The sequence below is a fragment of the Armigeres subalbatus genome, chromosome 3 (genome assembly GCF_024139115.2).
Source record: "Armigeres subalbatus isolate Guangzhou_Male chromosome 3, GZ_Asu_2, whole genome shotgun sequence".
Classification (NCBI taxonomy): Eukaryota; Metazoa; Arthropoda; class Insecta; order Diptera; family Culicidae; genus Armigeres; species Armigeres subalbatus.
The window spans coordinates 274,184,131-274,210,515 of record NC_085141.1 but is presented as its reverse complement, the minus strand read 5'-3'; the positions used below and the strand labels follow the sequence as shown (position 1 = coordinate 274,210,515).

The following is a 26,385-nucleotide window of genomic DNA, read 5'->3' as shown; positions in this document are numbered from 1 at the left end:
CAAATTACATCATTGCCTCGTTCAACGTTTGGAAATTCGGAGTATACGTACCCACGTCCGCTTGAATTTTTCAATTGGCCAAGCAGACAAAAGTCAACCCTGAGAACGTTATGAGCTTGAAGGGGACGTTTGAATTTTCATCTTTCAGACACATGGATACCACGTAGGGCAAAACATGTCAATTGCATTGCATCCCTTCTAGCATCTAGTTATTCATTTAGTGATAAAAGCGACAAATTAACTAAAAAGTTAACTTTCACGAGAATGATGAAATGTTAGTATTCTTTGAAAGCACACGCTTGCTTGCTCTCTTGGTACGAAAAATGCTAATGAGTTTCTCACCTCTCCTTATTCACTTCTTCACCAAGCTTGAAAGGGGTTTGAATCTGAATCCTTTTTCAGGACACAAGACATGAATCGATCAGCTTGACCCCAGACAGGGCAAGGAAAGGGAATTTTTCATGACGTCATATGTAATCGCCTTCGGCCTGTTTGGAGGTGTGTCAGACTCGTGTCATTGCGCAAGATAGCTAGTTAGCAGTGTTAGTGCATAGACACAGTAACAGTTCATGTCGATTACATTCTTACTAACACAATGAGGTACAATACTACCTATAATAATATACCGGTTAGCGCTAGTAGCAATGAATCGTCTTAATCATATTAGCTCTTATACGTAGTAGTCATCAATACATCCTTAAACTTATATTAGGAAAGCTTTCAGCTCTTGATTTCCGTATTTGAAAACTAGACTTCAGCCCTTTAACAACATCATATTCTGCAATCTGTAAGAAACTGATTAATTAATCACTTCATCTAGGAGTGACAGGAGGAAGTGTTTGTTCATTTCACAGTTCCACAGCTTATACCAGCGTGAATGTTGTTTTACCTTGTTTTCCTAACCGTATCATTCGGAGCCTTATCTTTGTTAGTGTTAAAATTAGCGCAATTTATATGGTTGATTATTTCACGACGAATGGCACGGGTTTGTACCCGTGCCCTCGTCCGATTCAAGTCAACCGTGTGCAGTGCTTGATGCAAGTCATAGCTTCGGGAATGTCGTGGCATCAGTGCCTATGGTTTCTAGCCGAGACAAAATTGGTTAGGGCTTATGTAGGTACACGCTGTTCAAGTTAGCCGGTTACTTATGCCAAGCTCATACTATGCTTCAACAAAGCTTACAGTATATTGTCGAAAGACAAAATTGGTGGTGAATTGCTTTAAACAAAGATTAAATAATTGCTCTTTAATACATTTTCATTGATTGTTCTTTGTCTAGCCATCGACCAAGGACCACTAAAATGTGACATATTCTAGATCGTAAAAATGCGAGCAGCCATAAAAAATTGTTGTTTACGTAACACGTAGCAAACAGAAGAGATTTTCATATAAATTGGTTATACGACTATTGATTATTCTCACAGAGGAACATGATTTTAACTGTTTTCATGATTAAAAAAGAGTTCAAATGAACAAAGAATTGATAGCGTATATTAAACCCATAGATTGAAAAATGTATTGCAATGTAACTAGATTGTATAACACTATTTGACCACCGATCTAGAATCAAAGAGTGATCATGCACATAAATGGTGTTCCACTGTAATAACACAATTCATTTTAGTGCTGTAATTGTCATTATCTTCATTTTTGTTCAGATAATAATGACTTGACTGTTTAACGCCGAAACACAAAATATGAGGTTGATCCAAAATTGAAAAAAAATTTTTTTTTTTATTTTATTTTGTTGCGAGTTCATAATTGTAATTTGTAAAAAACAATATCAAAAAAAATAGTTTTTGTTGTGTACTATTTGCGTAGTTCATATTATGGACTCTGATCAGACCTTCCAAATCTTCTCGGTGCTGTTTTGGTTTTACGAGTTAGATATCAAACAAGAACGGGCGTTCATCAGTGATGCCAGTTAACAGTAGAAACTTAGCGTTGGAAAATTATTAGGGGGATAGATTTTACTTTTTCCATCAATTCATATCAATTTGCGGTCATTTGAATACATTGCTGCAATCTAAGAAAAAAAAACTTTTCTTGGGAAAAAAACAATGTTTTTTAAATAACTTTGAAACGCACTGACCGATCGGATAATGCTAAGTACCAACAAGTGTGTCTCACATTTTTGTACACACACACATACATACACACATACAGACATCACAGTTCGTTGAGCTGAGTCGATTGGTATATAACACTATGGGTCTCCGAGCCTTCTATCAAAAGTTCGGTTTTAGAGTGATCATATAGTCTTTACGTATACTTTTTATACGAGAAAGGCAAAACGTGTAAACGGGTTTATTTAGATATCCTTTTGAACGGAAAAGACGTGCTCGATGGGTTGCAGCCGGAAATTGATGTTTGGCGATATTTTAGAATTCAAGATGGCGAACCTCTGATTGTCAAAATGGCAGCAAATACTTGCCGTAAGAGAATTACCGGAACTGACTTGATGAGTACCCAAGCAACCAAAAGTTCGGATAAGAGGGGATGTTTTGGCTTAATCAGCTCGCATTTTAAATATTTTTTTGTATGGTGGGAGCGCAGAAGTGAACTTTTAAGTTCCGTTAAGGTGCTTGGAACTCAATGTGAACCAAAAGGGAACCAAATGGTTCGGTTAGGAACAAATTTAAGTAAAATATGAACCGAAAATCGATGTTTGGCGCCATGTCGGAATTCAGGATGACCGATTTGTAGTTTGTTAAAATGACTGCATATCCAGTCGAGTCAAGTACGAGGATGACCTTACTGTTGAGCCAATACCAATGAAGATGACCTTACTGTTTAGGTTTTAATACGTATCTGTAAATTACAATCAAGTGGTGTATTAAAATGGGATAGTATTAACTTGTCTTAAGACAAGTGCAAATCCATGCAACATGGGAATTGACCGAACGGGATCGATGAGTGGAATCCGAAAACCGGTGTTTGGCGCCATTTTGTAATTCAAGATGGCCGACTTCCAGTTTGCTACACAGCAAACTCATGCAATGTGGATATTAACGGAACGGACTCAATAAGTAGAGACCGGAAATTTATGTTTGAATCGAAACGCGTAAAAAAACGCCTTGATTCATAAATCAAATTTTGTTTAAATCAAAATTGCCATCAATTCACGGCTTCTACTCATCGGGCCCATTCCGGAAATAACCATATTGTATAGATTTCCGGTCATTTTAATAAACCAGAATTCCGCAATCTTGAATTCGATCCTTTTCACAAACCGGGAGGAAGTCGGCCATCTCGAATTTCAAAGTGGGATCAAACATCGTTTTTTTGACTGCTCATCGAACCATTCCGGCAATACCCAATACCCATATTGTTAGAGGTGTGTATCAGCGCAAACATTTTAACAAACTGTTTAAAATCTATCATGCCGGTTAAAATCTGTATGAGTCGTATTGCAAGAAAAAATTGAAATCCTGGAAAATTCAAAGCGTCTCTAATGAACATCTAATGTGATGTTATGTCTTGTTTAAGAATATCTATAATAATTATGGCATTTTTGTATTCAAACCCACCTGAAGAATAATACGATTAGTTGGGACATTTGATGAAATTTAAGCCTGAACTTTTCGTAATGAAGGAGGTGGGAAATAAAACATAAATAAATAAATTGAGAATCAATATTCATCATTTGGTAATTCTCTGCTAATAAAAAAATCGACTCCATTTGCTAATAATCAAACTGGCTGAAAATAAACAAACAAACAAACTTATATGTATTCGATTTCTCGACGGTTAATGATCAACCATAAAATTAAACTGTTTCAAACACAAAAGAAAAGATGCTTTATTTACCAGAAATTTCAATAAAAATTATACTTTGGGAGTTCAGGGGGCAAACGGAATTAGCGACGTCTCCCCTGGCCACTGCGAATGTGGGGCAAAGGTAGTGGTGGGGTTTGATCAACAATCAATATGAAACTGGCAATTTTTTTGTGGTTCCAGTTGCGCAAACTATGGACAATCCTCGGTACCCTGAAATGTCATCTAAGAAATCAGTTCGTAATTTATGATCGGCCTTTAGAACAAGATTTAGAACTGCTGTCAAGGTAACCTTTTCTTAATTTGTTTTTGTTTTTCAGTCCAACAAAACGAAAATGAAAATCGCATGGCGTGAAAATATTTCAGGCTAAAATTAAATATTATCTAAAGCAATTATCTCTGATTAACCATACTCTATTTTTCAGAAACAATGATTTACCTGCTCCGCAATTCACTACACTGTGACTAGACGCTTCAAGGGTCAAACTTTGCTGTTTAGCTGTTATACTTTTTGCTAGAGTTTTGTAGCTATCTGAAATCCCCGCTTCATTAATTTCAATAGCCGCTCTGCCCTCAAACTGCTATTCGGACATTCGAAATAATCATAACGCCAGAGGATTCCCTCAACGTTTGACGACCCTGTACACTCAGAAATAAAATAAATCTGTATAGGGTTTGAATCTAATCTTTTTAATCATTTTTGACAGATATACTTTACATAGTATAAAAAGTATACTATCTGAAATTATATATTATACTTGAATGGAATAACGGGAAAATATTTGTGTTAGCATTCTTTCTTCAGCAAAACTTTTCTTTTTTCAATTTACTTGATTGTTCTCGTGAGGTTGCCACGTTTTTCATTTTTAAATACCTGCCCAAAAAGATCAAAAAAATTGAACAAATTAAAACTAATATCCGCATCAATAAAAACGTAAGTAACGATTAATTAAAATCTTGTAAAACTTAGATTGAGTGCTCCACTAAAACTGCGAGAAGGAAGATTACAGGACCCTATCGGAGCAAAGTGCAGACTTGGGTGGTATATTTACGGGTGTGTATCAAACCAAAAGATATTTTAGTTACTAGATAAAGATTGTCGCTTCTGTTCCCTTTGTTCTGCTGTCCGAAACATGTGTGGTACATACCTGTCAAATCGTATGGATTTTCCTTCTTTGACATTTAGCTCCCCTATCCTCGCCAGCAAAAGATGTTCCGGACAGCGACGACAGCGACAATCTTTATCTAGTAACTAAAATATCTTTTATCAAACCCAGCACCCTATTCGGCAATCGTCGGTTTCCATGCCGGAGCAGTTTCCGATTCAGATCGGGAAATGAATGACCAGTTGCGAGACTACTTTACTTTGGAAGATGCCGGAGTAGACGATCAAGGTAAAATCACAGAGTCAACGGATGAGAAGCGTGCAAACCAGTTGTTGAAGGATACACCACGGCGCCTAACATCGAGGCGTAACTTCGAAACTGGCCTCCTATGGAAGACTGACAATCCAAACTTTCCAGATAGCTATACAATGGCTTATCGTCGTCTTGAATCGTTAGAGCGTCGGTTGCTACGTGATCCAGTACTGCTAGAATGTGTTCGTAATCATATATCCGAATACGGGCGGAAGGGCTATTCGCATAGAGCGAGTCTAACGGAACTAACGTCTGTTGAGACTAGTCGCGTATGGTATTTACCTCTTGGTGTAGTCGTCAACCCTAGGAAACCTGGTAAAGTGCGGCTTATATGGGTCGCAGCGGCGAATGTAGACGGAACCTCATTCAACTCACAACTTCTCAAAGGACCAGACCTTCTAACCCCTCTTCCGAAGGTCCTCTATCAGTTCCGGCAATATCCGATAGCCGTTACTGGCGACCTAATGGAAATGTTCCATCAGATCTATATCCGATCGCCAGACCGACAGTCTCAACGCTTTCTTTTCCGAGAGAACTTGATGGATCCTCCCAGTATCTATGTAATGGACGTGGCCACGTTCGGTTCAACTTGCTCCCCGGCGTCGGCACAATACGTGAAGAACCTCAACGCAGCAGAGTTCGCAGATAAATATCCTCGAGCATCAGCAGCCATTATTCATAAGCACTATGTTGACGACTATTTAGATAGCTTGGGCTGAAACTGTGGATAATAAAGAGAGAAAAAAACTTTTTCAACTTTCTGTAAATTTGACTCTAACAAACACTTTCCGCGTTGGGTAGTGATTTGGCGCGAGCGTGGTCCCAAAATATCACGGATTTTGAAAATAAATTACCAAAGAATTGAAGTGAGACAGATTCGGTTTGAATAGTTAAAATTTAACATTACAACTATATTATTTGAAAAGATCCTTTACGTGAAGGTGTTCCTGTGGGGTTCTAAACCCGGATGTAGATTGCAGAGGGATTCGGCTTTTCCGAGTCCTTTGGCGATTTGTAGGTTATAAGTCTGATCACTGCATCGCTAGATGGATCGCCAAGACGACTGACATCCACTACAACTACTGCAGCATCCGTCGTTCGATTGCCGATACAGACGTTCCGGCATCTCGACCGCCGAATCATCATGACAACCTTCGTCGCATCGGTGACGTAATCAGCGCGCACAAGAGAATCTTTGTTGCATTAGCGGCGTACTCAGCTGGTACTGGACATTTTTGGACAACGCATGAGCGCAGCGGGCAGAATCATGTCAGATGTCTTCATTGTCATTCTATTTGTAAACTGCAAATACAAGGACCAGAGCAAAAGCACAGCTGTGCAATAATTCCATTGGCAATAGAACAAATTCAAGATTGTAAATTCGAACGTTTGCCTAGTCGCGCAGGACGAATAAAATCATTTTAATTTGGGAAATTCTTCAAGGTACAAGTTGCTTGGCGTTGAATGAGGATGGTTTTGATTTGCATCATTTGCTCTCACTGGGCATACAATTGTTCCTGGTTCACATGCAAACCTTCTGGTCGTCTGCTTAAAACCAAATTCCAAATTAAAAAAAAAAAAAAACCTGAAAGAAAACAGAATTAATGAAAAATTATTACGAGAATATAAATTTTATCTCTAATCTTTCTTCAAATACATCACCGACAACGAGCAGAAAACAATAAACAAATAAAAATAATGATACCCATGACGACGGTATGAAATTAGAACAAATTCAAATTCGATATTAAGGATTGCTTTGATTTCCTGGGTACCGTTGGGTACCAGAGAGCTTAGTACACTGGAACCATAAAATGAGTACTAATTTGCTCTGACCCCAACATCTTGATAATTATATCTATGGTTTGATAGTGGGCTTCGTTAAACTTCTACAAAAAGCTGCATGTATCCACAAGCAGGCCCTACATCTGACATAATGCCCCCACTCCTACAAGGTATGATGTTTGCATAGGCCCAATAAGCCACAGTAGAGCAGCACTGCTGTATTTGTCACAATTGTGGTAAAATTGATTTCAATGATAATTAAAATTCTCCATGTTTCCAAATTATTGGGCTTTATGACAGTTGACTGTTTAAATGTTTAAATTTAAAACTGTTTGACTGCTCAACGCATACTATGCATGATTTGTTCTATGCGGAGATTTCCATCTGCGAATTATTTCCGCGGGCTATCCTAGAGCTGCTTGTTGGAAGGGATCAATGGTGCGAACGTTTAGAGGTAATCATACCATCTACCAGAGCTGCGGCAACACACATGAGCTGGGAACAGCTTTCATAGTGATGGGCGATATGCAAAGGCGCGTGATCGAGTGGTGGCCGATCAACGAGAGAATGTGCAGGTTGAGGATCAAAGGCCGGTTCTTCAACTTCAGCATAATCAACGTCCATAGCCCACACTCCGGAAGCACTGATGATAATAAGGACGCATTCTACGCGCAACTGGAACGTGAGTACGACAGCTGCCCAAGCCACGACGTCAAAATCATCATAGGAGATTTGAACGCTCAGGTTGGCCAAGAGGAGGAGTTTAGACCGACTATTGGAAAGTTCAGCGCTCACCGGCTGACGAACGAAAACGGCCTACGACTAATTGATTTCGCCGCCTCCAAGAATATGGCCATTCGCAGCACCTACTTCCAACACAGCCTCCCGTATCGGTACACCTGGAGATCACCACTGCAGACAGAATCACAAATCGACCACGTCCACAAATCGACCTTGATGGACGGCACTTTGACGTCAGGACATATCGTGGCGCTAACATCGACTCTGACCACTATCTGGTGATGGTTAAACTGCGCCCAAAATTATCCGTCATCAACAATGTTCGGTACCGACGACCGCCGCGGTACGACCTAGAGCGACTGAAGCAACCTGATGTCGCCACTGCATACGCGCAGCATCTCGAGGCAGCGCTACCGGAAGAGGGTGAGCTCGATGGGGCCCCTCTTGAGGACTGCTGGAATACAGTTAAAGCAGCCATCAACGACGCAGCGGAGAACAACATCGGGTATGTGGGACGAAGTCGACGGAACGATTGGTTCGACGAAGAGTGCAGACAGATTCTGGAGAAGAAGGATGCAACGTGGGCGGTCGCGTTGCAGCAAGGTATCCGGCAGAACGTGGAACGTTATAGACGGAAGCGGAAACAGCTCACTAGCCTTTTTCAGGAGAAGAAACGCCACCTGGAAGAAGCGGAGTGCGAGGAGATGGAACAGCTGTGCCGTTCTCAAGAAACACGCAAGTTCTACCAGAAGCTCAACGCATCCCGCAAAGGCTTCGTGCCGCGAGCCGAAATGTGCCGGGATAACGATGGGAGCATCTTGACGGTGTGGTGATCGAAAGGTGGAAGCAGCACTACGAGGAACATTTGAATGGCGATGAGAGTACAGGCAGTGAAAGTCAAGGCAGCGGAGGAGATGACTACGTCAGTTCAGCGGACGATGGAAGCCAACCAGCCCCCACCTTAAGGGAAGTTAAGGATGCCATCCAACAGCTAAAGACCAATAAATCAGCTGGTAAGGATGGTATCGGAGCTGAGCTCATCAAGATGGGCCCGGAAAAGCTTGCCACTTGCCTGCACAAATTGATAGTCAGAATCTGGGAAAATGAACAGCTACCGGCGGAGTGGAAGGAAGGTTTATATGCCCCATCTACAAGAAAGGCGACAAGCTGGAGTGTGAGAACTTTCGAGCGATCACCATCCTTAATGCCGCCTTCAAAGTGATATCCCAGATCATCTTCCGTCGTCTGTCACCATTAGTGAATGAGTTCGTGGGAAGTTATCAAGCCGGCTTCGTTGACGGCCGCTCGACAACGGACCAGATGTTTACTGTGTGCAAATCCTTCAAAAGTGCCGTGAATACCAGGTCCCAACGCATCATCTGTTCGTTGATTTCAAGGCGGCATACGACAGTATAGATCGCGTAGAGCTATGGAAAATAATGGATGAGAACAGCTTCCCTGGGAAGCTTACAAGACTTATCAAAGCAACGGTGGATGGTGTGCAAAACTGTGTGAAGATTTCGGGCCAGCACCACCAGTTCGTTCGAATCGCGCCGGGGACTAAGACAAGGTGATGGACTTTCGTGCCTGTTGTTCATCATTGCGCTAGAAGGTGTCATGCGGAGAGCCGGGTGTAACAGCCGGGGTACGATTTTCAACAGATCCAGTCAATTTATTTGTTTCGCGGATGACATGGACATTGTCGGCCGAACATTTACAAAGGTGGCAGAACTGTACACCCGCCTGAAACGTAAAGCAACAAAAGTGTTACTGGTGGTGAATGCGTCAAAGACAAAGTACATGCTTGTGGGCGGAACCGAGCGCGACAGGGCCCGCCTGGGAAGCAGTGTTACGATAGACGGGGATACCTTCGAGGTGGTCGAGGAATTCGTCTACCTCGGATCCTTGCTAACGGCTGATAACAATGTCAGTCGTAAAATACGAAGGCGCATCATCTGTGGAAGTCGGGCCTACTACGGGCTCCAGAAGAAACTGCGGTCAAAAAAGATTCGCCACCGCACCAAATGTGTCATGTACAAGACGTTAATAAGACCGGTAGTCCTCTACGGACATGAAACATGGACAATGCTCGAGGAGGACTTGCAAGCACTCGGAGTATTCGAGAGACGGGTGCTTAGGACCATCTTTGGCGGTGTGCAAGAAGACGGTGTGTGGCGGCGAAGAATGAACCATGAGCTCGCCCAGCTCTACGGCGAACCCAGTATCCAGAAGGTAGCTTAAGCTGGAAGGTACGATGGGCAGGGAATGTTGCAAGAATGCCGGGCAGCAACCCTGCAAAAATGGTGTTCGCTTCCGATCCGGCAGGGACGAGACGACGTGGAGCGCAGTGAGCGAGATGGGCAGACCAGGTGCAAAACGACTTGGCGAGGTTGGGGCGTATTCGAGGATGGAGAGATGCGGCCTCGAACCGTGTATTGTGGCGTCAAATTGTTGATTCAGTCTTATCTGTTTAGATGTAGGCTAAATAAATGAATGAATCCTAGAGCTTCCGAAGAATTTTCCGACTAACTTAAAAAAAAAACAGGAAAATCCGAGGAAATTTCAAGAACTTCCAAGGAAAATGTATTCCCCATTCCACTTCCGGATTTAAAATAATTGATTTTGAATCTAGCGTGCATATAGTTCATTATATTTGTATTGTTGAATAGATTTTTCTTACCATTTTAATGTTCCTTAAATTTACTAATAATTATTCTCGTTTCACCCGTTCATCGCTCCGATTAATTTCATCCACTAATCCTTGGTTAATTTTCTCTTGAAAAGTTTTATATACACCGAAATGAAGTCTTCTGATGCCAAGAACACACATATCGCCTTGTGCAAGGTGTCAGTCCTCAATGAACCTGGAAAGTTAAACGTCGTTAGATAAAAAAGGATATACCTCTAAATGCTCAATCCAATAGGTTGAAAAGTAGAACCAGCGGATCATAAAGCCACTATCATCTTCCACGATAGATATTAGAAACTTAGGTCATGCTCTTCAGGAATATGTACAATGTACATCGCTCCAACGCATTCTCCTCTCATTCCTATCCATTGATGGCTATTGCGTTCTAGAGTTATTGGATAAACATTGTTTTTGTCAAGGGTCTGTGATTTTTTTTACAAAATTAAAAAAAAAACGAGATGTGCTGCAATGCATTCAAATGGCCGCAAATAGATATAAATTGATGGAAATAGTAAAATATATCCCCCTAAAGTGCTATTTTGACTTTTTTGATTGCGCAGCATGCGCAATGGCGGGTATGATGCCCATCGACCTGGAAGGCAGGAAGTTGAAAAGGATGCAGAACGCGACGACATGTGAAGAGCCAGGAACACCAGTTGGACCTCGAAGGCTGCATCTTGTCCGGATGACAATAAGGGTGGGCGTGGGATAGCTCAATAAAGAGCTAGTTATTCTTCATCTCATACCGAGAGATTTGGGGAAGTGTTTTTTCTTCTATCCCGCAGTTTGTATCAAGCCCCGATTGCTTTAGATGCTACTTGCATATATGGTTTGGTTACACGACACCCCCGGCTTGTCTTGCTTGCCCAGATACATCGTAGTATTATCGTAGTTTAGATTTCATTAAGAGTGGTGTTCAGATACCGGATGATTCCGGAATTATTACAGATTCCGTTGGGGTACCTACGATTTGGCGTTTGGAGTATTTCAACGAAAACTTTGTTTTTATGTGGAACTCTTCTTAAACTTTACATTATAACAAAACTACACTTCTCGCTTAACTTTTCAAAAGGACCTAAGTAACATTTTTTTCATGAATTAATTTGAGTAGTGTAATCAAAAGCTTTCATATTGGTCTGTTGATTACGCTATTCAAATTAATTCATGAAAAAAATGTTACTTAGGACCTTTTGAAAAGTTAAGCGAGACTTAATACGGTTGTATTAGTGATTTTTCAGTATTTCTGAAATGCTTGTGAACGTCTCTAGCGTGTTCCCCGATTTTCCCGGGGAAATAGTTGGAGAGGACATTTTCATTTTCAGCCAAAAACATGTTATGCGACAGCTCATTCTTCATGATTTCTCACGAAAAATCAACTGAACAGTCTGTAAAGTACAAATGTCCTCATTGGCCATTGCTGGAACTCTACGTAGTGCTGCGAGGGAGCGTGTAGGAGGCAACATTTCCGTTTTTGACCAAAACAGGTCATGCGATAACGCATTCTTTACGGTTGTTGGCGTATTAACCTGTGACGTCTTCGTAAGGGGCCAAATACCTCTTTGGCCACTCCCGAAACAACACGGGGTTCCCCGGGGGAGCCTGTAGGATAGAACATTTCTGTTTCCAGATCAAAACGTGTCATGCGACAGCCCATTCTTCATGATTGCTCACGAATACACTTCAAATAATTAGGTAAAGTACGAAGGACCTCATTTGGGAAAAGCGAAACCTCATTGACCACTCCCGGAACATCTTAGAGTTCCCTGGGGGAACCTGTAGGAAATTTATGTTTGCAGGCTCAAACAAATCATGCGACAGCTCATTGTCTATGATTTCTTACGAATAAACATCTAATGATGCTGTAAAATACAATGAATCTCAATTCCGAAAGTTATTCATACCTATTAGGGCAAACGACTTTGGGTTGGTTAGGCCGTATGTACCCGTCGGCCGTATGTCCCTCTCGACTGTATGTTAGTTTCGGGCAAATAACATTTTCGGCTAAAGGTTCATTTCGGGCAAATTGAATTCGGCTGGATGACTTTTGGATTAACGTGTTATTCGGTAATGTGGCTTTCGAACAAATGGCTTCCGGCGAATGACTTTCGGCCAAAATGACGAGAAGGGTCGTTCGGCCGGAAGTTGATTTGCCGAACAAGCCATTAAGCCGATACATATCTGATTGCAAATTTCATTTGCCCGAAAATGTCGTTCGGCAGAAAAAGTCGTTTGGCAGAATAGGTCAGTTTTTTCTGGAATGGTCGTTTGGCATAAAGTTTCATTTGGCAACATTTTTTGGCCATATACCCGTTCAGCAAACGATATTTTCGGCCGTATGAACCGTTGGGCCAATTGGACCTTTCTGCAAAACGACCCATTTGGCCAAACAATATTTTGACCCAATGACTTAAGCCCCAAACGCAATACAACGGAACGGCGACGGAAACGGAAAATTTGACAGTTAGCCCATATATTTTCTGTCAAATTTTCCGTTTCCGTCGCCGTTCCGTTGTATTGCGTTTGGGGCTTTATTCAGCCAAACGACCTGCTAGAGCAAACGGCTTTTTCGGCTAAAATACCGGTTCGGGATGATGTCGCTTTCAGCCAAATGGCATGGTCGATAAATTTAAAAAAATATCGTAGAAATTTTGAAGAATTTTAGTGAATATCTCGATGAATTCCCCATGGAAATTCCAAATGATTTTTCTTAGTAATTCCAAATATTTTCATTTGTAAATTCTGAAATTTTCTTGGGAATTGCGAAGCGCTTTCTTAGAAATCCCGGCGACCGAAAAAAAAATTAAATTTATGTGAATTCTTAATTCCAGGAAATAGTAATTTATAAATAATTCTTTTTTTTGCCCTTTATAAACTAATCGGAAGTTTATTTGTGCGTTATCATTCAAAATTATTTGAAGCATGACACGTTTGGGTCTTAAAACGGAAATGTCCCCTTCTACTGGTTCTTTCGGCATGTGTGGTCAGTTGTCCTTTAGAGATTCAACAATAGCTATCGCAAACACGGAACACTCCGTGATGTTTCAGGAAAGGCCAATGAAGAATTCCGCCCTTTACCAAAAAGCCGGAAGCTTATTCACCGCATGTCACTTTATTTGAAACTTTGTAGATATTCATTAACAAGTTTCATTCTTTTCATTCAACAAATAACTTGAAATTATTATAATTTTATGGACTATCAATTTGCGTTCATGTCAAGTGGCTTGCTCAATTCACTTGATCAATCAAAACATATATGCTATAGCATATTGTTAAGTTTTTTTGCGCAAGTGAATTGAATATTAAGACGCTATAATTGAATGCGAATCGAACATCAAAATAACGGCGGTTAACTAATTTGAGCGAAAAGAAAGTTGAAAACGTTTAATTTTTGGCATGTAGCTAAATTATTATTGAATTCCACTGAGTTGATCAATTCGCTTGCCCAGTAGTAGTATAAAACCATGTTTTAACGAATCAACGCAGTTGAGCAAGTCACTTTAATTGGACTCTCCAATCCCAACTAGTTAATCTAACAATTCTGTATGTAATTGCAAGTGCGTTCAAAATCTAACTAAACGTCCCATGAAGTGATAACTGAAAATTCAAATTTTAGAAAATAAATTCAACTAGTTGCCCTGAATACTGTACTATCACGAATGTTGCTTTCCATAGCGGCATATCACTGAGACAGGCAACCGAGCACGCTGCTACCACAACGAACTAATACAGCGTGCAACCGTGGGCAGGCGCAAATTTATTTATAGCATGACAGCAGTCAGTGTTCAGTAAACACATGTGCGTCGTGCACCTATACTCCCCTGACGGATTGCTCAAGCAGGGAGAAGCAGAGAGTCAAACCGATGGCAGAAAACAGACGGGCAGAACATGAACCAACACACTGCCACTAGCTACTAGCACAGCACATTCGCTACCATTAGTTCCCATCAAGGTGACCTTCCTGGACAATTTTTCCATCCTAATTCACTTTCTCACAGTTGTTTTTGACACGCCGGCACCGAAAGTAGTTACTCCTAGTCGATTCCCTGGACGGATACCGAGATACTGTACCGGAGACCCATTTATTATAGTTCAACAGCCTCAGGGACCCAAATATCACAGAACCGAGGTCGATCTAAAATTGTGTTCTTTTCGTTCTCTAAGAGCGATTAAGTGGAACGTGGAAAATAAGGGTTTTCCTTATTGTTAGTGATCCATCGTGGCCATCCCAGCTCGTCCTCTTAGCTTTGCCTTGTGTGAGAGTAAAGTGTGATAATATTGTGCGCCTCAGGAATATTATCAATACTCTAGTAAAAAAGTAAGGCATGAAGAAAAGTTTAAGCCAGTGCGGAATCAAAATATAAATATTTTCTTTGTCCAAGTAAATCGCCAGTCGAGTAGTACCTCCAAGTGGGTATTCGAGTAGCGGGTTTATCAGTCGTCAGCGAGTTCCTGTTCAGTTGAGAAAGGTAAACGCAGCAAAAAAGGCCTCAAAGAAACTGATAACCCAACTGAACGGGCGTGCAAGTGAATCAATTAATTTCTCAGTTTTCCATACGCAAGTGGGGGGAGAACACTGTGTACAAAAGTGTAGGACAGAATCTTGGCCAGAAAGGAATTTTAGTGAAGTGTTCATAACAGTCAAGGGATTGTTTGCATTCTTAGATTGCAGTAAGTGAAAGATTTGATAGTGCTAAATCAGTTCAGCATCCCAACAAAAACAACAACTTCAGCGAGATGGATTTGGTCAAGCCATTCATGGATATGCACGTGGATAGAGTCAGCAAGGAAGTAAGTACCACGGAAACTAGTTGTAGCTACTAGCAACTGGAAAGTGAAAATGGAATAAGCTGTTCCACGAATACTCCGGGTATGTCCAGTTCACATGGAAGGTTAGGTAACGCCAGTAGCATGCGAAGTAAAACTAGGGAAAAGAACCACTATAGAGGTTTTTCCCCGCGCGTCAAGACGTTACTGACCTTGATGGAAAGTTTTGAAGGACGATTGGATGAATTCGATTTTCAGTTCGTAATGACTAAGACTCAGCGGAGTTCCAGAAGTACAGCAGTTGGTTGTTGAGTATATGCTGTGAATATATAGTTGGTGTGTTGAAAGCTGATAAAGAATTTCGCAAACATTGTTATGCACCATTTCTGGATTTATGGAGGCACGTCTAGTGTCAGACGACTAATGACATAACTTTCATTCAATGAAAGACGAAATCTGTAATAGCATGTTACATCTATAACGGTGCCATAGCCTGAAATTCTGCAACATTTAGATTTTCAAACATACTTAAAAAAAAGAATTCGTGGATTGCGTCATATTTTCAAACCAGGCAATTTGGTTCGACTAGGTCAGATGAAGCAACAATAGGGGCGAGCTTAAGGCGACGGAAAACGGCGCACTCGAAAATCAATGAGCTGCTGTTTTCCACGTTTGGCGTCCGTGTCTGATCAGCCCAAAAGTGAATGGAAAGCAGAGCCGAAAATGTTGATGTGGGTGATTCTACGAAAAACCATTGAATAAAAACGTAATTTATCCACCTTCTGGCGATTCTTCCTTATTTGGAATCTATCTTTAACGGGTACGCTCGTATAGGATATTTTTCACTAAGCCGGATCGGTTTATGCATTTTGATAGTATAACTAATAAAGGTGGATTAACTTAAATTGCCTTTTTTTAACATTTCATACTTTTTAAATTGATCTTTTGGCACTATAATTCCACATGATGATTATGCTTTCTGAATGGATGGTTTTTTACAATTTTGTGAACAATATACATGAGAGTGCCCATTACAGAAATATTTTAGTGTGACCATGATGAGAAGGACATACAGAATTAAATGGAGGGCCAACTGTAGGAATTTATGGATCTCCAGGGGGTCTACTATTGACAAATGTAGGGTATCCAATCATGGTTTGAACCAAATGGCGGGTTTCAGATGAGCCGTCAAAACAAAGTTGATTTATTTCATTAAAGGGACATGTTAGAACTACGATTTCTAGTTTATATGGAAGCTTAGTTCATTATCTTTCTAAAAACATCCTGGGTGCACATATTTATGGTCAGTTTCATTGAAAAAACTTAATAATTACATAACTTTGATTAGTACCATGGTTTGAACTACACAGTTCATGGTTTGAACTAAATTCGTACCATGGTTTGATCTACTGCAGCAGCCAGCAGCTCCTAAATATAATACCAATCACATGCATGAAACGCTAAGGAAATGTATAGAAAAGCAAATTTGCTTTACTATTCATCTTCTCGCATCAGATTAGTAACTTGAAACTTGTGAAAATCGACTAAATTATCGATATAAAAATTGCGATTTTTTCATATTGGAAATGTAAACAAAATGCTCCAGCTATGCGCATGCAGCGCTCCTAGCGGACAGCAGCAGAACATGACTGCATTTACAAGTTCAAACCATGATACGAGTTTAGTTCAAACCATGATCAGTTTTTACCTTGTATAAATATTACTATTTTAACTATTGAAAAACTGTTTCACAATTGTACGAGTGTCAATCGATTACAGATAAAAATAGCGTTCTTTTGATATATTGATCTCACTCCTGTGTCATAAAATGCGTCCTTTACGAGCTTTTTGAAATTATGCCACTGGTGGGGGGGATTTAGCGCAAATTCAGGACGTTTTTAAATCGCTCCATTTTATTACTTAAACAATATGTACGAATGTTTAAATAAACTCTATCACTTCCAGTATACCTAAATATGCCATTCATACTGTTTTAGGTTCATTTCCTGCCAATGAGATGGTAATTTCTACGGATTTCAAAATGGTTCAAACCATGATACGCTTTTCACTAGTTCAAACCATGATTGGATACCCTAGTTGGACTTTCAAATGTTGAAAGTTGATTTCATCGAAAAACCTCGTGTACACGGAAATAAAATTTTACCCTAAATTGAGTAGTTTTCTCCTAAAACCGTACTTTGGACCAATACCCAAATTTGATTATAATGACATTTTTATCACTAGCTAGCTCTCAAGGTAGCACACCTCGGGAAAATTTTTGCCGGATATCAATCTCCGTCTATTTCAAATAGGACCGGTACAGGGTTTGCAGAATTCGCTCTCAATAGATAACGAACAACGATAAAAAAGGCAAAAACTGTTCTGAATCATAACAAGCCATGATAACAAATTTATCAAACTTGTATACAAGTCCTTAAAAACAGAATCGAATAGGCAGCCCCCACAGAAAAATGGTGATTCTCGCTTTGTTTTCGCTCATTTCGTGTTGGTTACTGCACAGCTGTATAGAACAAGTTGAAATGCATCATCAGAGCCAGTGCTCCCCGCATTTGGAGCTTTCTAAAAGAAATTTATCATGGGGTATAGCCTCCCGAATCAGAATTTTCTTTAGAATTCAATCACTGGACCGGGATTTTGATTTTCCATGTCGAAATCCCTTCAATCCCGCTCTTTAAAAATACACGGGAACATAATCCTTGATCATCACGATATGTACGGTAGCTTTAAGCCACGTGCAAAGAACATATCCTAAATTAAGTTCAATTGAATTTATTCAACTCAAAATTGAAAATATTAAATGTTACTCAAATTTGAGTTATTGTTCTGAGCAACCCCAGTTGGATCGATGCATTCTGACAAAAGAAATTAAACTACCGTCATCGGGGTGACAATGTGTCTGGGGGTGAGGATGGGTTATCGCTCTCGCCGGCAGCCCAAATGTCGTAGAGCGAAATAGTTCTAAAAGGTATCTTATATATTTAAATCTTTCTCTCCCGACGAGTTATCGACGAGTTGGTTTACTCTTCCATGCTTGTTTACAAATTTATAAGGAAAGATACGAGACAACAATCAAATCAAGCAGTTGCAATTAACGCCTCCGACTTTAGGACAGTGCTAAACTATTGTTAGAACAATCACAATTGTTAGACGAAATAACTAATTTTCCACCATGCACTAAATAATTGACGATCACTATTGGTAAAGAAGCACTCCCATTTCTGACGAACAACCTTGCAAAATTATCTTAAATTGATTTCTTAAGATGATAAAACAGATTTATGAAACAATACAAAACAATTAGCGAAAAATTCAGATTGAGTTACGGCAATAATCGAATTCAATATTTTATTGCATTCAGTGCCGGGAGTTTTTCTAAGTTTTTCCAAGTTTCTAAGAATTGAGAATTTAAGAATTTAAAAACAAAAATGTATCCCTAATTTGTTGAAGCAAGTTCCCCAAAACTTCATCGGAGCTCTCTCAGGAAAAATCTCAGGAATTACCTCCACAAATTCTTAGAAATTTCTTCAGCAAACTCTTCGCAATTTCTTGAGGAAATTTTCCTCGGAAAATTCTTTCAAAGTTCCTCGTCAAATTCGTCGTAATTTTCTCGGCAAATTCAGTGGAAATCATTCGATAATTTTTTTGAGATTCACTCGGCAAATTCTTTGAAATTTCATCGGCAAATTTTTCGTCAAAATATCCTCGGAAATTTCTTCGGAATTTCCACGACAAATTCTTCGGGAAAATCGTCAAGATTTCCCAAGAAATGTTTTCGAAATTTCCTAGACAAATTCGTCGGGGTTTCCTTGGCAAATTCTTCGGGACTCGTCTTCAACATTATTCGGAATTTGCTCGGGAAATTTTTCGAAACTACGTCCAGAAATTCTTCGGGATTACTTTGCAAATTTCCTCGGGAAATTCTTCGGAATAGACTCCGTAAATTCTTCAAAATTTGGTTGGGTAATTCATCTGAATATTCTTGACGAAAAATTTACATACGGAATTTAAAGAATTTGGAATATTCATCGAAAGTTCTTCCATAGAATACTAATATGCGATTTTTCTAAATTTCAATGCACATTTTTCGGATTTACCACTTATTTTTTTCCTTTTTTTTTGTTTAGACCTGTACATAGAAGGACCAAATGTTCAGATTCTGCCTAAATTCAGACCGACAGGGGCTCACTTGGAAAGAGAAGAACCAAATTTTCAGGTGGCTTGCTTGCGAATCGTCCTTTCTGATGAAGTTCCTTCAAAAATTAATGTGATCATCAAACTGAAATAGATCTTTTCTTCTTCCGATTACGTGAAAACGCTGCACGTGTTTAATTAATATTACCTTTATTATGGGATATAGCGTGATAATGTCTTTTAGGCACTTTATTAGTAAGTGCTGCGCTTCTTTGGAGGTATTCAGCTTAATGATCAATCTTCCTATTAGTGAGATGATTTTTTTTTTCATTTTTAGCATACAAGGTTCGTGTCCTCACAAAAGTTGTAGCAAAACTTCCCCTGAAAAACTTTGTTTGTATTTCACATTTTATGCCAACAACCCCTTAAAAAAAGTTTTTTCATTAAATCTTTTTTTTTTATTATCAATTCTACATTTTTTGCATGTTCTATGAAGTTTTAGATAATTTTAAAATACGCCATTTGGTGACTGTTGCAACGTAAAAACGTAAATAACAAAAAGGATTTTTTTAGGCATATTTGATATAACTGCAAATTGACAAGGGGCAAATTGTGGCAGACAATCTCATACGTATTTCAAAGTACAAGTAAATCATATACTTGAACTGTCGAGTTGCAAGCGGATGTTTAATCAAACCCATTTCCTACTGTTCAAAGCAAAAATCTATCTTGGGTATTTTGCCATTACTTTTGTAGAACTTCAAGTAGGCCTTAACATCATGCCAGGTTGTTTTGATCATAATCTCATGCAAATATGGTATGCAGAATATTATAAACCTTTAATTGTTGCACAAAAAGTTTAGTTCCAAGGTGTTTATGTAACAATGCACCATGCGTCTCCATATGCCTTCATATGTTTATATGTTGAACATGTTCAAAACTTGAAAGCATAAATAGTAGTAAATCTCCAAAAGTAATGAAATTACAAACTTGGAGTCTTCGACAAAGTTTTGCAGAAGAAGTATTGCTACAATTTTTGTGAAAACACAATTCTGGATTTACTGGGCCAAGTCCCAAAGTATGATAAATTGAAGATATATAGTCAACCAAATAAAGATTTCTTGCGTCATGGCTGATAAACTTCGTTGAAAGTTAAAAATATATAACTTAACTACGTTACAGGACCATCTTATTATTTGACCCGGAACGGTTATTCCTGAAACAGGTTCCCGTGGGACCTAAAGTGGCTACAAACACATTCTGGAAAAACCCTGGCAATATGGGTATCAAAATTCATGGAATAAGTTTCGGAAGCATTATCTTTTGAGTTAATAGGCCGTAGAATGGATTGACAACAGACTGGTCATCCTGGAACAGGTTCCCGTGAGGCCCTAAAGTGGCCGCAAGCTCATTCTGAAGAAACCCTGGCAATATCGGCATCCACATTTATGAATTTGTTTCGGAAGCATGATCTTTTAAGTTATTAGGCCATAGGATGGTTCGACAACGAACCGGTCATCTAGGAACAGGTTCCCGTGGGTCCTAAAGTGGCCACATACTCATTCTGAAGAAACCCTGGCAATATGGGTATCAAAATTCATGAAATTGTTTCGGAAGCATGATCTGATGAGTAATTGGACCATATGATGGTTTGACAACGGACTGGTAATCCTGGAACAGGTTCCCGTGGGGCCTAAAGTGGCCACAAAGCATTCAGAATAAAACCTTGAAATAAGGGTATCAAAATTCATGAAATTGTTTCGGAAGTATTATCTTTTGCGGAATTAGGCCATTCGATGGTTTGACAACGGATCGGTCATTCTCAAACAGGTTTCCGTGGGGCTCAATGGGGCCCTTCATTTAGAAGTCATTTTTTCAGTTTGATTACTTCTGGTCGGTAAGCTGAGACCCATTTGCGCCACAATCAGTCATCAGTTCGGAATCATCTGGGACTTGTATTAATGGTCGACACTAAGGTTGTTCTGGGAACTGTATTCGTAGGATGTCTTTCCTTCAACATTGCATGCAGTCCTGTTTAAACTGAGCGAACTGGCCGTTCCCAATATTCTCCGAAAAGTGGCGCTTCGGAAAGTATGAAACTCCACTCTACATCTCTAACACTGTGAGTCTCTAAATGATGAACTTAAGGTTATTGTTTAAAAATCACTCTAATAATGCAAATAATAAAACTGTGTGTCTATTCGATTTGCGTTTCTCTCTTTTGTCAACTTCTTCGACTCTTGATATGTTGCCGTGAAATTATTGCGTTTACAAAATGATCAGTTTCGGCTTGGCTTTGAACCGACAGGGGCTCACCTCGTCAGAGAAGGACCAATCGTTCGCAGCGCACGAGCTGAAACAAGAAAGTTCATCTTGTTATCTCGTTATCTCGGTTGATTCAATGCCTAAAATATGATAAATGTAAATATTAGGAGAATCACAGTGTTTTACTTACTGTACTTTTCCCTACAATGACTACTTTTTGTACGACAAAGGCACCAATTGAATAGAGCTCTTGGGACTAAAAAGCTTTACTCACTGTACATGTACAACACCAATAACGATGCCGATTGCGTCCTTTCAGGCAATTTAGGATTAGGAGATGAAAATTTATTCGACACTCACTGTTAGAAGAGATCGAGGAATCCTCTGCATCTCCGTGAGCGCCACTATAAAGGACTAGTGAGTTAGCGACTAAATTATTTATTTCATTGAAATGTTCAAAAACAAGGACAAAAACGTGTTTCATTTCAAGATTTTTCAACGCACTGACAGGCCAACCGGTAACACAATCTGTTGTGCTCTATTTTTCTCGAAAACGGAAACTCTGTCCGGCGTTCGCTATTTTTTTCTCTGCAGATTTCTTTTTTACTTCGCGTTTTTCTTAAAACAGCGGACCCAGCGGTAATTCAATCCATCGCGGTGTCAGTTGAGCTTTCAAACTTTCGGGTCCTTGAAAGGGGGTTTCCGAGCCTCTTGAAAGAAGACTTCCGAGCCTCTTGAAGTAAGCTCCCGAGCCTCTTGGAAGGAGGCTTCCGAGCCTCTCAAAAGGCGGCTTCAGAGCCTTTTAAAACTTCTGATTTCTGAGCATCTTTAAAATACACTTCTCAGCCTCTTGAAAGAAGGCTTCCATGCCTCTTAAAAGAAGAGTTTCGATCCTTTTGAAGGGATGCTTCCAAGCCTTTTGAAGGGGGGCTTCTAAACCTCTTGAAAGAAGGCCTCCGAGCTTTCTGAGCCTTATGACAGACTCTTGAAAGGAGGCTTCCGAGCCTCTTGAAAGGAGGCTTCCAAGCCTCTCAAAAGGCGGCTTCCGAGCTTCTTGAATTAAGTTTTCCAAGCCTCTCAAAATAAGGCATCCGGGCCTTTTGAAAGGAGACTTCTGAGCATCTTTAAAATACTATTGAAAAAATAATTTCGAGCCTCTTGAAGGGGGGCTTCCAAACCTCTTGAAAGAAGGCCTCCGAGCCTTCTGAGCCTCTTGACAGAAGGGTGCCGAGCCTCTTGAAAGTAAGTTTCCGAGCCTCCCAAAAGGCGGCTTCCGAGCTTCTTGAATTAAGTTTTCCAAGCCTCTCAAAATGAGGCTTTCGAGCCTCTTGAAAGGAGGCTTCCGAGCCTCTTGAAAGGAGGCTTCCGAGCCTCTTGAAAAGAGGCTTCCGAGCCTCTTGAAAGTAGGCTTTCGAGCCTCTTGAAAGGAGGCTTCCGAGCCTCTTGAAAGGAGGCTTCCGAGCCTTTTAAAAGGAGGCTTCCGAGCCTCTTGAAAGGAGACTTCCGAGCCTCTTGAAAGGAGGCTCTCAAGCCTCTTGAAAGGAGCCTTCCGAGTCTCTTGAAAGGAGCCTTCCGAGCCTCTTGAAAGGAGCCTTCCGAGCCTCTTGAAAGGAGCCTTCCGAGCCTCTTGAAAGGAGGCTTCCGAGCCTCTTGAAAGGAGGCTTCCAAGCCTCTTGAAAGGAGGCTTCCGATCCTCTTGAAAGGATGCTTCCGAGCCTCTTGAAAGGAAGCTTCCGAGCCTCTTTAAGGGAGGCTTCCGAGCTTCTTGAAAGGAGGCTTTCGAGCTTCTTGAATTGAGTTTTCCAAGCCACTCAAAATGAGACTTCTGAGGCTTTCAAAAGGAGGCTTCCGATCCTCTTGAAATAGGCTTCCGAGGCTCTCAAAAGGCGTGCTTCTTGAAGGTCGGCTTGCGAGCCTCTTGAATTAAATTTTAAAAGCCACTCAAAATGAGACTTTCAAGGGATACTTCCAAGCCTCTCTAAGGTACGCCTCCGAACCTCTTGAAAGAAAGTCTCCGAGCCTTTTGAAACGAACCTTTGGGGCCTCTTGAAACGAGACTTCCGAACCTCTTGAAAAAAGGCTTCTGAGCCTCTTGAAAGGCGGGTCCCAAGCCTTTTTAAAGGAGGACTCCAAGCTTCTAAAAAAAAGCTTCCGAGCCTTTTAAAAAGTGTTTTCAAGCTTCTCGAAAGAACAATTCCAAGTCTCTCAAAGGAAGTTTTCGAGCCTCTTGAAACTAGGCCTTTTAAAAGGATGCTTCCAAACTTATTGCAACGAAGCTTCTGAACTTTTCAGAAAAGGGCTTTCATGTCTCTCAAATAGAGGCTTCTGAACCTTAAAATTCTAGACTTTAGTTCAGAAGAATATTATTATTCGACGTTTTGTCTGAAACAAGTAGATAACTTTGAATTAAAAAAAAATCATTCGACATTCGTTTTGTTTCACTGCCCTTCAAAAACATTTTTCGTAGCTTCGAACATTCTTACCTCATTTGAGAAATTTTACGCCCCTACTCGTGGAATAAACCCAAAACTGTGTACATCGTTTGCGTATTCATAACCACAGGGTCACGTGACACCATTGACAAAATAAAAATTACTCACAAGCTGTAGATTACCGAACAGCGCATGTTTCCCGGGATTCCACAAAACGTGATGGCTCGATAAATGAGTGAAGTACCTGTTTGCACAATTTAAATTCGCCTAATTCCCATCCAGCTCCAATGTGGTTTGCTAAACCACTAAAATGCTAATGCGATACAGTGGAAATTCCAGCGCAAATTGCACCGGTTTCTAACAAGTTTCAGAGGGGACAAACATCTTTCGACTCTACTTCTTGTCCAAGATCTTGCGAGTCAGTAAACCTGCCAGGTTCTAACAGGTTCGCGAACATTTATGTAATTGCAGTTTTCTCTTTTTTTTAGTTTACTGAGTGTTTCTATAAACTTTTAAAGTAGGAACAATAGGATTGCAGGTTAAATCATTACAAATTTAAACTTAAAATTACCAATTACCAAACAATGTTCTCTGTCAACTAGTGCAAAATTATCAGTTTTAATTATGGATTCTACTGAAAGGGGCGTGGCCGTCGCAAACACCGCACTTTGTTTCTATGGTGTGGAAAATACTGAACGTTGCACACGCGAATGACGCGTAAAAGTTACATCGCCAAGGTCAACAGGCTGGGTAAACGATACTCCGGTCCCGCCGTGATACAGCGCAACTAGAGTATTTACTTTCACATCCATACCTAAACCTAAGTAGCTGTCTGTGCGGCGATGACGCTTTGAAATCGAGAAATCGTGGAATATGCTTTCCGATGGGTGCCGGTTACCGATGGCGAACTAATAGACAGTCGTTGCGCTCCGTAGACTACTCAATTCTCGAACCGATTCGATCAGTGCGCAGTACCTTACTTCGCTGTCTTCCGGTTTTGTAGTTGTCAGATGGGTTAGCTGAACTGAACGAATTAATTACCGTGTCAGGTGAGGTCGATACCGGATGAACTGTCGCAGCTTGATAGGATTAAGAATGCGTTTATAAGAAAAAGTAACATTAACAGGAAGCCTTTGAGATACAGTTGTGATGACAAGCGTGGTACTAATTCACAATGCTATTTGTCAAGCAATTATTTTGTGTTCTAATACCGCTTGTTGATTCAGTTCGCTTTGGCAGCGATCAAGAATCAACCGGTCTTCCTCACCTCAACTGAGGCGCAAATGTGGTTCGCAGAAACGAGACTAGCCTCAGGGGGGCTCGAACTGGGTGGCAAATATAATCGCCCGCCTTTGGCTATATTTACTTTAGTTGTAAATTTACCGACACACAAAGAGAGCCGGTCACCATGGGAAATTTACATCTAGTATATGGTCAAAACGGTGTTTGGTTCCAACACCATTCTGTTTGATGTATTTGCGAATAATTCGCAGACATCTTGAGCGATTTGCTCAGGAATAGCGGTTACACAAACTTTTCACAGACAGAACACAATACTCTCTACACAATAGTCTAGTGTGATGGTACCACATAATGATATTCTAATGGAAAATTTCCGACCGAAAATTTCTAAATTGCACCCTCACTTTTAATATGATCCTGTTTACCATCATACCCCTAGACTGAGGGAAATCACTCTATGCTGCTTGGATGTTTAGTGAAAATTATAAGGGAAGATCCATTAATTACGTAACGCTCAAATTGGCATTTTTCAACTTCCCCCTATCCCTGTTACCCTCCCTACCCCTTTAAGCATTACGTAATTAGTGGATGCACTCTAATTTGAAAAGTCGTTTGAAAATTTTTGACCGAGTAAAATTCCCATTGTGTCTCAGCATGTAGTGCTATATAAAAGTATGTATCGATTCGAAGAACCAATAACCATCGAATAGCTATTGCCACAGTGCCACCCAATGTTGCGCGGCTTGTTGCCCTTGAACAACTGTAAACAAAAAAAATGCGATCCACCTCAAAAGACAACACCGCTCTGCTGCTTAGTGATTCGTCCATTCAAACTGATTTTAGCAACAATCGGTCTTGATGTCGAACAAAGGTCAACCAGTAGTGTCTTGGAGGTATTTGGTACCGCACTACCGGTTTGGAGCGACAGAGAAAAATGTTGCGAAAAAGACACTCCCAAATCGATCAGTTTTACTTTCGTTGGCCACAACTCACTGAACGAACGAATGGTAATCCAATATCATTATGTAGGGGGAAGGAGCATATTTTTAACATCTTCCTTGCCAAATAAATAGGTCATGTGCGGAGGAAAACACATTGTCCTACTTTTTTCTTCTCGCGA

General features: G+C 40.3%; 1 protein-coding gene across 5 annotated transcripts in view; it reads left to right on the top strand.

The window, feature by feature from the left end:
- Positions 1–26,385, top strand: part of LOC134224442 (hexokinase type 2) — a 105,785-nt gene that overhangs the window by 18,286 nt on the left and 61,114 nt on the right. Inside the window, exons 1-2 of one of the 5 annotated variants that reach the window (XM_062703792.1) lie at positions 14,385–14,876; positions 14,971–15,198. The exons of 1 other annotated variant lie outside the window; for it this stretch is intronic. In XM_062703792.1, the coding sequence (XP_062559776.1) occupies positions 15,145–15,198 (54 nt within the window). In that variant the 5' untranslated portion in view covers positions 14,385–14,876; positions 14,971–15,144. Of the gene's footprint in view, positions 1–14,380; positions 15,199–26,385 lie in introns of those variants that run through there. 3 more of the 5 variants (XM_062703791.1, XM_062703790.1, XM_062703789.1) reach the window with 3 other exon arrangements.